The sequence below is a fragment of the Eucyclogobius newberryi genome, unplaced genomic scaffold, assembly GCF_026437365.1.
Source record: "Eucyclogobius newberryi isolate DKJ021-1_F unplaced genomic scaffold, fEucNew1.0.hap1 SCAF_2, whole genome shotgun sequence".
In the NCBI taxonomy this organism is placed as follows: Eukaryota; Metazoa; Chordata; class Actinopteri; order Gobiiformes; family Gobiidae; genus Eucyclogobius; species Eucyclogobius newberryi.
The window spans coordinates 10,048,884-10,063,650 of NW_027315834.1; the positions used below are offsets into that span (position 1 = coordinate 10,048,884).

A 14,767-nucleotide genomic window follows, 5' to 3' on the forward strand; every position below is an offset into this window, starting at 1 on the left:
AGTGTCGCCCCCTGCAGGACACTCTGTCCGCTCTGGAGAGCAGCTTCAGTGAGAGACTGATTCACCCTCGCTGTGTGAAGGAGAGGTTTCGCAGGTCTTTCCTTCCTGCTGCTGTCAGACTGTATAACAAACACTGTTAGTCCTACAGTGCAATTACTGTCGTGATTCATGTGCAATTACTGTGCAATTCATGTGCAATTCATGTGCAATTACTGTCGTGACACATATTCATTTGCAATTAGTGTCGTGATCACATGCAATGGTATTTATTTATTATTTATTTTTATCTTTATTATTTTTCCCCTCCATCCCTTGTTGGGAAATGGGAGGTTTTGTCTATAGGAGTTTTTGTTTATAAGAGATCTTCTACTGAGAGTGTTTTTTCAAACTTCCTATAAGTGATCTGTTCTTTTCTTCTGTATCTACCTCTGTATCTGCCTGCGTTGCATCAATGACATTTCGCCATGTGGGACAATAAAGGATTATCTTATCTTATCTTACCTACTACTTACTATAATACTCTGTTTCACCACCACACTCTCTACTACCACTACTTATTTTTTTCTACATGAACTACTACTACTATGGTGTAAGTACTGACACTGAAAATTACATAAATTAGGTTAAATTAGAATTTATTTTAGAACAACTTTAGTATGATCTTGAGTTTCATCTAGTAAGACCCATAGTACCATCAAAAGTACATGTATTTTGTGTTGAAAAATCCATTCTATTGTCTAAAAAAATGTACTTTTTATCATCAATGTGGTATCGAAAATGAGTTTGAATTTTTAGCATCGTGACAACACTCGATACCACACGACAACTGTAGCATCATAAGCTGGTTTCTCTGGCCCACCCACAACGTCACCTTATTCATGTCTTCTGAGAACACGTTCAGTGCTCAGAGCCCTCCAAACCAAAGCTCAGACTAACTCCTCTCCTGTTCTCTCGCAGACACGGCAGAGTTTGTGTTCCTGGGCCTGTTCCTCACGGAGATGTCGCTGAAGATGTACGGCCTCGGAGCTCGCAACTACTTCCACTCGTCCTTTAACTGCTTCGACTTTGGGGTCAGTGCGTCTCCCACATTTTTCCCAGGCCTCTTCTGCACTCCTGCTCAGTCTTATCTGTTTGTTTGCGTCGGCAGGTGATCGTGGGCAGTATTTTTGAGGTCTTCTGGGATTTGATCAAACCAGGAGCTTCCTTTGGCATCAGTGTGCTGAGGGCCCTCCGTCTGCTCAGGATATTCAAAGTCACCAAGTGAGTAGTTCTGCAGTGGCACAGTCAGTGGTGGAAGGTAATAAAGTACAAAAGTAAGAGCCCTGTACATTTAGGTATCTGTACTTTACTGTTTAGTTTACTGTGGCTACTTACATTTCAAACAGGTACTTCATTACTTTTATCTTAAGTAGAGGTTTTATGTATCATTTTTACTTTTACTTGATTAATATATTTGCTCCTGTATCTGTATTTTTACTTAAGTGTAGGGTATTATACTAGTACAAGTACTGTAAGGTTATGAATGTCCTCCCACTTGTGAAGGGGGGGGGGGGGGGGGGGGGGGGGGGCATTCAGGGTTGATAATCGATTAAAGAATTGTTCAAGAATTCAAACATGACACACTGCATAAGTGTGGGTAAGTTTGATATCATATTTTTAGAGAAGAATGGGGCACCAGCCGGAAAATCAACATTTTTAACAACTCTATAATCAGATATCTAAATTAATGAATTAATTAGAGATTAATTTGCTCGTTGATCTAAAGGTTTGAGAACGTAACTGTGGAAATGAACTTTTATGGAAATGAAGGAACACTTTTCCAAATGTGGTATATGACGATTTAATGACCAAATAATTAAACATATAAATATGAATTAGAAATAAGCAAATGAGTCGGTTTACAGATGGAAAACACTAGACATGATTGTTCTAGATAGTTCTAGTTGTGTGTTGGAGTTAAGTCTAAGATGATATTATCAGCCTGTGAAGTGCATTATACGAACGGAACCAGAAGCTGTGATCCTGAGGAGACGGGCCTGCGCGGAGTCCAAAAACCTGCGTGTCTTTTCGCGTGTCCTTCGCGCTGATTCACAGATGAAGCTGGAAAGGCTGTGGACTTGAAAAGTTGTAAAAAGGTCCTTTGGCTTGATTTTGCATGATGCAGTATCAGTCACATTTAAAAACGGGCACAGATTCTTAGTTTCGGGAGGGAATGTCGGCTCCTGCGGGCATTCTCTCTTGGAAAAGTCTTTGCCACAAAAGTTACACAAAAGGTAAAATTTTATCCACGAAACAATCTATAAAACAGTTAAATTGACATGTAAAACACGATAACATAATATGTACATGTAAAGTCATCTGGTGGATAAATTCTGCAATCTGATGATTGTCTACTAAAACCGCATAGTCTTTTAGCGTTTTAGCTTTTGTCTTGGAGAGATCATTACTCTCTGTAATCCAAAAGGAGCCATTTGATGAAAAGTTATTTCCAAACTTCAAAATCATCTCTGTTGTCTCTCGCACGTTCTCGGCTCCTGCCGAGGACCATAAAACTCGACACGGGGGTTGTTAGTTGATAACACCTTTAGCCCGCATTCCTGTCACCATGGCAACAGGGGGAGGACATCTGCATATCCTACATAGGCAACACATGGAATATTTCTTTCACCTCTGGTCTTTGTTTGATGTGGGTTGAGAACTGTACAGTAAGCAGCTGGTAGAGAATGAATCAGTGATGGCTTTGTTTGGTCTAAAACCGAGAGCATTTACATTTGTAGCTTTTTTTTGTAGCAAACAGTTTGCGCTTCAAGCACGTTTTTGTCCAGAATAAAAAGTACCATTCAGTCCAAAGCCTTCCTCATAATTTAAGTCGGAATGTGTTTTTGTTAAAAGTTTTTAATATTCAAATATAATGTCCCATCGTTGAATGTCGGTTTGTGTCATCCATTTTCTTTGTGATGGCCAAAGGTATCCATTTTCAGTGATCATGGCAGGAGTCTTGAGGCCTAAGTACACAGTTCTGACATCGCGTGGGATGGCAATGTCAAAAACTGTCTGGAGTGCTTTGTTAATCTCAGTCCAAAATGTCTGAGCAACAGGACAGTCCCAAAATAGATGGTTATGATGGGCAATTACAGTGTCTCCTGCAGACAGGATAGTGGGCACTTCGTGTTATGAAAAACACATTTTCCCAACTAAATCAATCACATTTTATTTGTAGAGTGCGATAAAAACATAATAAAACCACAATATAGATACATTAAATCAATAAAAACCTAAACACATATTAAAATGCACTTAAGATAGTAAAAATAAGATAAGATCTCAGTCGTAGGCACAGCTAAACAAGTAGTCTTGAGCCTAGATTTAAACACCGCCGGGGTGTTTGGAGAGTCAAGTTGCCCAGCCCTAGCATCTACGAATGGTATGAGGGATTGTGACTGTCTGATAGCGGTGGAAAGGAGGAGGAATTGCAGTTTGAACGAGACTAAACGACGTGATTAAATGTGACGAATCGGTGTGTGAGAGCGGCGTGTGCAGTGGATCACAGGATTACTGCTAAGCTCAGGAAATAAACTACTGCTGCCGCACGCCAACACCGTTAAAACAAGGAACATCAATGATACTTTCTGCAGACGAAAGTGGGCAAGCGTGGCACAGACCAACACTGAAAACCGACCGGTACCAACAGGTGCTGAGGCTGTTTACTGGGGGTTAATAGCATTTGTGTTTGATTCTATTCATACCATTGCACCAAATTATAATAAAAAAGAGCAAAAAGATATAAAAGGCTACATAACATTTTGCAATTATGTCAAAATTGCTGTTTGAATTGTTGCACATTTTAGTTGAAATGTCAAATCTGTAATTCTTTCGACAATAGAAATGTCATGTCGTACCTGCAGTTAGACCTCAACAAACAAGTTTCTAAAGTGCGTGGGGTTTTATTGTATTAGTTTATCACAGGGCTATTCAACTAAAGGTCCGGGATCCAAAACAGGGACCACGACTCATCTTCCAAATACCTGGTTGATCCTAGTCTAGTCCTAGTTTAATTATGGTTCAGTTCTGGATGGGCAATTTTGCAAAGCAATGTTCGTAAATCATTGAGTGTCTGTGTCATAAAGCAGACACTATATGTTCTTGTGTTTTTTATTATTATGTTTTCCATATCAAGATTTTCCTGATTTTTGACGCGTTTCAACTCCTTAATACTTTCACCGATTTCAACAAGTTATACCTCTTTACGATCGCTTTCACCGTCTTAGGGGGCTATTACTTTTGACATAAAAAAAAAGTAAATATTCCTTATATAAGGAAAAATGTAAATATTCCTTATCTAAGGAATATTTACTTTTTAAATTGTTTTTAATTAATTTTCTCTTGTCTCTTGATGCAAAAAGTGTTGTTTTGAGCTTGATCGGACGAAAAACCTAGGACAAAAGTCCTTTAAAAGTCACTCTATAGGGGGCGCTATCGCGCCCATTTGAATTGTATCACCATAAACTGGTCCAAACTTGAAAGTTTAACAACTGATTGAAATTTGGTCCTATTCTTGGTTCCGTTTTGCTCAAATGGGAGCAATTTTTAGATTTGCTAAATGTCGCAAAGTTGGACAACGCATGATCGATGCCTTCGGCAGCGTTGCAGGACCAATAAGCCCTACTACGCCCTGCTGGGGCTTGGGCCTAATTAAGAGTGATTTGTTACATAAGGATCTGACATTTAGCACAGCAAGTTTCAGACTAGTTTCAGTGGTACTGGGCCTTATCTTTTCATAGGGAATATGAATCAAATTTCTCAGATTGGGCAGCCTGACTCGCATTTTGTTTCCCTATCTGTGTGATGTGACTACGGAAATAGCACTAGGGGGGGCTGTTTTACACATATTTTCCCCATAGCTTTCCCAGGCTTATGTCTTCATTGTCCACTCATTTGTTGTTTGTATTTTCTGGGATTTTGTGGGCCGAATTATATTTTGAATGCTTGTTTCTGCCGCAGCGAAGCGAGCGCGTGCACACAGCTCGTCTCCATAAGCGGAAGTCGCTTTGACACAGTTTTATCAGACAAATTGTATATTTGTTCTTAACTTCCGTTTTTATTGGTTCCATCATGCCGTGCTCCTACCACTAAAGCCCAAACCTGTGACACGTAGTTCCAGGTGAGTCAGTTCTTTAGGATCAGATTGTGTCTAACCTGAGTCACAGTCTCAGACAGAGCAGTGGCTCCAGTTAGTTTCACTCCCTATAATGTTCACATCACATGAAAGATAAAGATAATTATCAAGTGAATGAATTCCCCTTATCTGTTTAGCCTTTATTATAATTGTCAATGAGCTCGTATTAATATAAGTGTATTTTCATATTTATACGAATTGAGAAATTTTTAAGTTTGACATTTGTTTAAAAGACAGTGAGGCATTTCAATGAACAATAACACTATCATGTTGGCTTTAGAACACACTTTATTAGCGTTAATGTTAATAATATTACGTTTTTCAAACAAATCCACGTCTAAACTAAGTCAGAAGAACAAAAAGATCCAGGGATTTATTGTATTATTGGACACAGGTATCTAAGTAATTGAATTAATCACACACACATACTTCTATACTGCTCATAATGGTTCATATGGCACACACATGTCTGAGATGTAATTTGGTGCAAGGCCATGGAGAGACTTATACAGAAGTAGTGCTGTTTTAAGTTGTTGTTGAGCCACAGGGAGCCAGTGCAGAGACCTGAGAACAGGACTAATGTGATCATACTTCCTGGTTCTAGTCAGGACCCGAGCAGCAGCGTTCTGGATGTACTGCAGCTGTTTTACAGCTCGTTTAGAGAGGCCAGTGAGCAGGCCGTTACAGTCGTCTAATCTACTGGAGACAAATGCGTGAATAAGTCTCTCCAAGTCTGGTTGGGACACTATATTTTTAATTTTGGCAATGTTTTTCAGATGGAAGAAAGCTGCTGATGTTATTGATTTGATGTAGCGGTTGAAATTCAGGTCTGAGTCCATAATTACTCCTAAATGTTTTACCTTGTTTACGGGTTTTAGAGAGAGAGACTGGAGGTGGTTGCTAACACTTTCTCTTTGTTTCTGTGGGCCACAGACGATGATTTCAGTTTTGTCTGGAGAAAGTTTTTTTGCATCCACTCACTGATCTGTTGAAGGCAGTGACAGAGTGAATTGACTACTCCATATTCACCTGCCGCCAGTGAGACATAGATCTGAGTGTCGTCAGCATAATTGTGATAGGACACACCACTGTTGTAGCTGAAGAAAAAGGAGAGAAGTTAATTTTTCTGAGACTGTGAAATGAGAACAATAAACAGACACTGGAACTAAAGTTGATCCAATCAAGGAAAACACACAGATTGATTCATTTGTGCACAATGTTAAACCAGTGGCTTTTGTGTGCGTAGAAAGAAAACCCTAAAAGGATTCTATGAACGACTTGAACAAAGCTGCAGTGAATCAAAATCAGATCAAAATCACCATCTATGGCGTTAGCTACAAACATGTTCTGAAACGCATGGGATTCTTGTGTTAGTTTAACACATGTTTCAGTCTCTCAAACGTTAAAGCTCCTGGATGTGTTCCATTCCATTGCTCTGCATAAATATAATAATACAGAACTACAAATAAATACACGTACCTGTTTGAGAATTTCAGATTTGTGTGAATTGGGATCTACAGCTGAGGACAGACTTATTTTCACCAAAGTCTTCTTCTGAGTCTTCAAAACTGCAATAATAAAGAGTTTAAAAAAGTCATTTCAGAGGTAATGCTTCATCAGTCTGTGTGGGAGGGTCGTCATGTGGGAGGGTCGTCAGTCTGTGTGGGAGGGTCGTCATGTGGGAGGGTCGTCAGTCTGTGTGGGAGGGTCGTCAGTCTGTGTGGGAGGGTCGTCATGTGGGAGGGTCGTCAGTCTGTGTGGGAGGGTCGTCAGTCTGTGTGGGAGGGTCGTCGTGTGGGAGGGTTGTCAGTCTGTGTGGGAGGGTCGTCGTGTGGGAGGCTCGTCAGTCTGTGTGGGAGGGTCGTCAGTCTGTGTGGGAGGGTCGTCGTGTGGGAGGGTCATCAGTCTGTGTGGGAGGGTCGTCGTGTGGGAGGGTCGTCAGTCTGTGTGGGAGGGTCGTCAGTCTGTGTGGGAGGGTCATCATGTGGGAGGGTCGTCAGTCTGTGTGGGAGGGTCGTCAGTCTGTGTGGGAGGGTCATCATGTGGGAGGGTTGACAGTCTGTGTGGGAGGGTTGTCATGTGGGAGGGTTGTCATGTGGGAGGGTTGTCATGTGGGAGGGTTGTCATGTGGGAGGGTCGTCATGTGGGAGGGTCGTCAGTCACTCACCGTCATAACAGATATAGGATTTCTTTAGGTCACAGTTGTCGCTCTCCCATCGGCCCTGAGCTCTCAGAGTAGCACATTTATGGTTCAGTGGATTTACAGATGAGTTCCAGTTCCTGAAGGAGGAGTCACTTCCGTCTGACCACGCCCAGGAGTCCCGGGACAGACCAATCCAATAGTAGTCAGAACGGGTTGGATATTTGACATGGAACTGACTCAGCTGGTTCACTCATCAGGTCAGTGTGGTGTTCTCTGCAGAACTGCTGAGCCTCTAACCAGGTTCTTGTGGAATCCTCCACCCTGACATAAATGCTGGAGGACTGTATAGAACAAGAGCTTTGTTTAGAAATAATACAGTGGATTTTACTGCAAATATTGTCCTAACTCTCATTTCCTGATACGAGACACATCCGTGTGTCCCATCTCTACAGTCGATATATGTATAAAATGAACATGTACAAACAGACAACACAATAGTGACATATCAAAGGAATAAAGTATTTAAAATAAGCCTTCTTTTATTTTCAAGTGTAATAAAAGTAAAAACAGTGTCCTCACCATTGTAGTAGATGAAATAACGTTCCCTATCACATGGTTCATCAGACCATTTGTTATTGGTATCAATTACCACACAGTTTTCAGGGGTTCCTCCATAATCATTAGGTTCCCCTGTGTACCACTCAGCTTCAGTTTCTCCTTCATTGTACTTGACCTCGGGCTGAGACCAGTGCCATTTCCTGTCTCTGCTCTCGTTACCATGGAAAGGAACACAGTGTCCACTCTGCACCTGAAGGTTTCATCATTTCATATAAACACATCCAGAGATTTACACGGGACGTTTGAACAGAGAGACTTTTTTCCTCCTCCTCCTCCTCCTCTCCCTCCTCCTCCCCCTCTTCTCCTCCTCCTCCTCTCCCTCATCCTCCCCCTCTTCTCCTCCTCCTCCTCTCCCTCCTCCTCCCCCTCTTCTCCTCCTCCTCCTCTCCCTTCTCCTCTTCATCTTCTCCCTTCCCTTCTCCCTCTTCTCCCTCCTCCTCTTCATCTTCTCCCTCCTCCTCTGATGTCAGATGTTTTCATTCTCTTTAATCCCTAAATAGAACTAAATTAAACATTTAAACTTTGCTCTTTCTTTCTTTATTTCTTCCCTGCAGTTTGCTCATGTTTGCTCATAAAACACCTGGTTATTCTTAGGTGATTGATCACATAGTAGTTTAGTTAAATTGGAGTTCTGATGGAGCCGAGCATGAACACTGACATCAATCATCTATTTACGTTTTGATTTTTGCAATATCAAAACAGAGAAATTATAAACTCACTGAGCAGCAGCGCAAAGAGCCACGAAGACTGGTCCATGTTCACCTGGAAAGACAAAACCAGGTCTAAACCGGGTCCGAACCGGGTCTAAAATAAGTCTAAACCAGGTCTGAACCGGGTCTAAACCAGGTCTAAACCAGGACTAAACCAGGTCTAAACCAGGACTAAACCAGGTCTAAACCAGGACTAAACCAGGACTATACCAGGACTAAACCAGGTCTATACCAGGACTAAACCAGGTCTAAACCAGGACTAAACCAGGTCTATACCAGGACTAAACCAGGTCTATACCAGGACTAAACCAGGTCTAAACCAGGACTAAACCAGGTCTAAACCAGGTCTATACCAGGACTAAACCAGGTCTAAACCAGGTCTATACCAGGTCTAATCCAGGTCTATACCAGGTCTAAACCAGGTCTATACCAGGTCTAAACCAGGTCTATACCAGGTCTAAACCGGGTATAAAGCAGGTCCAAAGGTACCTGAGAGCAGCTGTGTTGAACTCTGTGTTGAACTGTCTGTGTTGAAGTCCCTCTGTCTCTCGTGTTCTTCTTCTCTGCTTTATCAAGTCTCTTCTTCTGATTTTGAAAATACTGGTGTGCGATACAATCGGCCTGTTGTCACCTCTTGGTTTCACAGGAGTTCTGTGGCTCTGTTTGTTCATTTATATTTTAATTAAATCTACAACTCGTTTGTTTCTACATTTCCAGTGAAGTCCAAGTCTATTAAAGGTACACTGTGTAACTCTTCTGAAGCAGGGCTCGCCAGCTGCTTGTTTCCATGGAGATGTTTTTTTTTACCATTGCAGAGCAATGTCAGAGTCAGAATGTACGTTTTATTATTGAGCATGTGATTGGCAAAGCAGTGTCATCTCCATGGAGACAAGGAGGAGGAAGAGGCCACACCCCAGAAAAGTTACACAGTGCACCTTTAAGAGGATTGAACTATTTATAGAAACTGTCTATGATCAAAACACTGACCTTTTGTACTTTGAAACTAAATCCTTCCAAAAGAAATAACATTACACTTTATTTATTTTATTTAGTTAGATTTATAATTATATTCAGTTAGATTCATAATGATATTTAGTTTAATAATCAAATTTAGTTTAATAATTATACTTAGTTTAATTTGTATATTTAGTTTGTTTAATAATGTGGCTAATGTGATGTCAGGACCCGAGCAGCAGCGTTCTGGATGTTCTGCAGCTGTTTTACAGCTCGTTTGGAGAGGCCAGTGAGCGGCCGTTACAGTAGTCTAATCTACTGGAGACAAACGCATGGATAAGTCTCTCCAAGTCTGGTTTAGACACGATATGTTTTGGCAATGTTTTTTAGATGGTAAAAAGCTGCTTATTGATTTGACGTGGCTGTTAAAGTCTGAGTCCATTATTACCCCCAGATTTCTAACTTGGTTAGAAATTTACACATATGTACTACTCTTACACACATGCAGTACTTTTACACACATGCAGTACTTTTACACTCAAAAGTACTTTTTCCACAAATTTTGCACAGTTACACTTCTTTACTCAACTAAACTACTTTACACAACTTCACACTTCAACGAACTACCAGTACTACTTAAACACATGTTGTACTTTTACGCAAGAATGCAGACCCTCGCAATGGCTTCAGTCATTGCACATTGTTTAGTTTTGTATGTTATGTTTCACAAAAATCCAATCTATCAGCAGTCATTGTATTGTATTAACTCAATGTTTCAATAGCCCTGGTTTATCAGTTCAGTCTTTCTAACTGGAAAGGCAATACTTGACAGAAAAATTGCAATTACATTTTTTCAAGATTGTGTTGAACTTCATGTGACCTGCCCCTCCGTCTGCTGGGGGACAATAACTTTTTCTGAGCAAACCTGTGTTCAGAGTCGTAAGTTTTGGATCAGTTACTCGTTTTCAGTTAATTCTGAAGATGTGGAAGAAAGTAGGGACTCCAATATCAAAAGCGCTGAAAGAGAGAACGACAAAAAGTAATTAGCATGATTTGCATGTTGTCGGCTGTCTCGGTGTGTTTTGCGTTCAGCCCAGTTCGTTGATGTTTGATGATATTATTATTATTTTTTTTTATTAATGAGAACTTTGCTAAATTTATGTTTTTTGGAATAATTTTCTCTACATTTGCAAAAGCATGTTTGCTCATCTTGTGTGTTTTTAAAGTCTGCACACCTTCAGTCGACAAAAAACATCACAATTTAACGATTATTCACAATTATTGAGACTGTGACTCAACAACAGGGAAATCTTTCATTTTCTTTCATTCTCCTGGTCTGACATGTTAGTTGAGGAACAAAAGTTATATATTTATTATATTTGGGTATATTAGGTCTGTTTTTTGGATGCTAGATTGAACTAAAAAGACTTAGTTTTGCTTCTAAAATTGTGACGATTATAATTTTTTTGGTTCTTCCGATTATATCATTATATCATCACCTGAATCATTACGATTATCGATTAACCCAATAATCGTGACATCCCTATCCATTGACCAAAGTGACCGCCGTGCTTAACATGCAACAGTGAACCTCAGGAAAGTATCATAGTAATAATATACTAGAAAATCTGCAATGGCTGCATTGCTGGAGTGTCTGCGTCTCTCCCTCTCCCCCCATCTCTCAGTCCCTCCCCCTCTCTCCCTCTCTCTCTCCCCCTCTCCCTCCCTCCCTCCCTCCCTCTCCCTCCCTCTTTACCTCTTACCCACCCTCCCTCCCTCTCTCTCTCCCTCCCTCTCTCCTTCTCCCGCCCTCTCCACAATACAAGAACATCCCAAACTACTAAAGAATAAAGCCTAAAGAATAAAGTCTACCTCTCCCCCTCTCTCTCTCTCTCTCCCTCGCTCCCTCCCCTCTCTCCCTCCCTCCCTCTCTCTCCCTCCCTCCCTCTCTCTCACTCCCTCCCTCCCTGAATAAAGCCTAAAGAATAAAGTCTACCTCTCTCCCTCGCTCCCTCCCTCTCTCTCTCCCTCCCTCCCTCCCCCCCCCTCTCTCTCTCTCCCTCCCTCCCTCCCCCCCCTCTCTCTCTCCCTCCCTCCCCCTCTCTCTCTCTCTCTCTCCCTCCCTCCCTCCCTCCCTCTCTCTCTCTCTCTCTCTCTCTCTCTCGCTCGACTGGCTCCGTCACAAAATTCTAAAGAATAAAGCCTAAAGAATAAAGCCTAAAGAATAAAGCCTAAAGAATTCCGCAGACACTCAATGCCAAAATTCATTTAAATGGGGAAAACTAATACTTTTGAAAATTCGACAATTCTGCAAAAAGTACAAGTTGTTCAAATGTCAAAAGTAATAGCACACATACTACTGCAAAAGCGATCGTAATGAGATATAACATGTTGAAATCGGTTGAAGCGTTAAGGAGTTGAAACTGGCTAAATGGAGTACTAATACTTTTGCAAATTCTTGCAAATTCTGTAAAAAGTACAAGTTTCTCAAATGTCAAAAGTAATAGCACACGTACTACTGTGAAAGCGATCATAATGAGGTATAACATGTTGAAATCGGTTGAAGCGTTAAGGAGTTAATGGAAAATCATGGAAAATATAATAATAAAAAATACGTGAAATACAAGAACATATAGTGCCTGCGTGACATCACGCAGACACTCAATAATGTGTTATAACAGAGACCGTTCCCACTCTCAGTTCAGTGGAAAACAGGAAACATTGATGATCCTGAATAAAGGCATGGAAATGAAGACTTCCTGATAGTATTGCTGATGCACTTTGGTGGTTATGGTTTTGCTGATTGCAGCTGTAATCGCAGTTAATCACATCATTGTGCAGAGATTGCTCATTATCAGGCGCAGGCTCTTATCGTAGTCTTGAATAACATGCATCTTCATTTACTGTGACAGCCCTTTCCCAGTCCCGTGTAATAAGCCATTTCAAAGCTCTGTCTGCACTTTTCTTCATTCCCAAACACACTGTGCGCCCACCTACCCAAAGGTTAGCAGTTTGGTCCAAGCTCTGACCGGTCGTATTTTGTTCTTCAGCGAGGAACTTGACCCACGTCGCCTGTGTGTGGATGCGGTGTGTGAGTGACCGGTGGTGTTTGGAGGGGCCAGTGGTGACCATGAGGGGTTTTCAACATGTTTTCAGTTCCTGTTACCTTTTTTTCTTGCTGTTGTAATAGTAGTTTAATTGCTAATTTCATTCTGTGAGGGATAACTGCGGACTGTTAGGAGGTCTTGGTACTGTTTTGTGTGAAAATGGAGCTAAACTAAAAGTGCCTATGACAGGTTTTTACGATTTTCAAATTTTGACTTTATTTTATGTATTTATACCCGTTGTATAAATCAATTATAGTTATACACAAATAGAGTAGGTATTGATGGAGAAAAAACTTAGAAAAATCTTTAGAGAATGAAGTGATGTTTATACATAATTTACACAAAAGAAATAACTTTTTAGACTTTCTACATCAACAAAATAAACTTGCTCTCATACATTTTCATTCGTCAAAAAAAAAAAAAATCATATTAGATGAGTTTTTGCCAAGTGTTTGCTGGGTAATTTCCTAGTGTGATGTCATCAATTACAAACAGGAAGTGAAATTATAAAGCTGAAAAATGTGCTATTATGTGATAACATTTTTTATAATTTTTTGCAATATTTTAAATATATAAAACGTAACTGAATTTTAGTTCAATGAGTCGTCCAACCTGTTGGAAGCACTTTAAATTAATCCTGGAAGACCTGACCCACCTCTTCACCAGAGCTTTTGGCTCGTCCGCTTTCAGTCTGTGCTGCAGCATCTCATCATCGCGTTGTCCCCTCTTCTCTCCTCGGCATCATCTCCACCAGTGTCCAGGACTCCGAGGGGAAGACATCTCCGAAAATACAAACTAACTTGTCACGCACTTCATTGCAGTGTTTTCCCCTGGGGTCTGAGCGCCAAATAACCTGTCTATTATAACCAAACCTCTACTGGCAACAGTGAAGCATTTTGAAAAGGAAAATAAAATATATAATATATATATACTTTCAACATGCCACTAAAATGTATCATTGTGAGATCAATTTAAAGTCCACACGACACTTTAGACCACAATAAAACAAAGGGATTGTGATTATATTTCAGTTTTGACCAAATATTCTCTCCAATTTGGTTCATAATGTCATTTCCTGGTTTGACATGGCATCTAAACATGACACAGGTAAATGTATTCCACAACTATTACTTAGCAACCAGATTGTAAACAAGGGTCAAAACACCTTTATTTTGTTAAATAATTGTTTAAACTGTCATAAAAAGGTGTAAGTTGTGTGTCTTCATTTTTGATGGAATGGCGCTTTCTGATGACATCACAGCGGTGGAGGGATTCTATTGTGGAACTCACCTCTACTTCCTGTCATTTTCAACTTTTATTTGTCAAACTTTCATCACAAATTGCAACTTGACTGATGTAAAACTATGATAATTATTTTACACAGGGTCTCACCAAACAATGTCATACTTGACAACATGAGAACCTTTCACGTGGACTTTAAACGGTTAAAACTAAACAGATAAGTCTGGCGCAGGTGCAAAGACACCTCTGGATAATGCGTCCTGTGCAGCAGAGTAAAGTTCCTCCTGTGGTGTGTTCAGGTACTGGAACTCCCTGAGGAACCTGGTAGTGTCTCTTCTGAACTCCATGAAGTCCATCATCAGCTTGCTGTTCCTGCTCTTCCTCTTCCTCGTGGTGTTTGCTCTGCTGGGCATGCAGCTCTTCGGAGGACAGTGAGTTATCACCATTTCTACTCACATAAGACCACACGTGCATTTTACCATAAATACATATTTGTTTTAAAATGATCTGTAGTTGACAGTTTAAAAAAAAAAAAAAACAACAACAACAACAACAACCAAACAGGTGAATATTAATTTAGTTTTATGGATACAAAATGCAAACATATGGAGCTAAAAGTATCCCTTCTTAACGTATACAAACAAAGATTTTTCATCAATGTTTTCAAATATATTCTTGTACCGTTTTGATTTGTCTGTACATTAGAAGTGTAGGTGTATTTGCTGACCGCGCCCCTTGAGCTGAGACTCCAGTCTGTGTGTTCCTGATCAGAGCCTGTGATCATGTCTGTAATGACAGGGGCCACTCCAGGGGCCGA

The 14,767-nt window shown here is 40.5% G+C and overlaps 1 protein-coding gene across 1 annotated transcript in view; it reads left to right on the forward strand.

Moving 5' to 3' along the window:
* The window catches only part of LOC140366953 (voltage-dependent N-type calcium channel subunit alpha-1B-like), a 197,768-nt gene that overhangs the window by 90,461 nt on the left and 92,540 nt on the right, over positions 1 to 14,767 (forward strand). Inside the window, exons 12-14 of the mRNA XM_072453216.1 lie at positions 958 to 1,070; positions 1,148 to 1,260; positions 14,250 to 14,381. Coding sequence (XP_072309317.1) covers positions 958 to 1,070; positions 1,148 to 1,260; positions 14,250 to 14,381 — 358 coding nt within the window. The remainder of the gene's footprint in view (positions 1 to 957; positions 1,071 to 1,147; positions 1,261 to 14,249; positions 14,382 to 14,767) is intronic.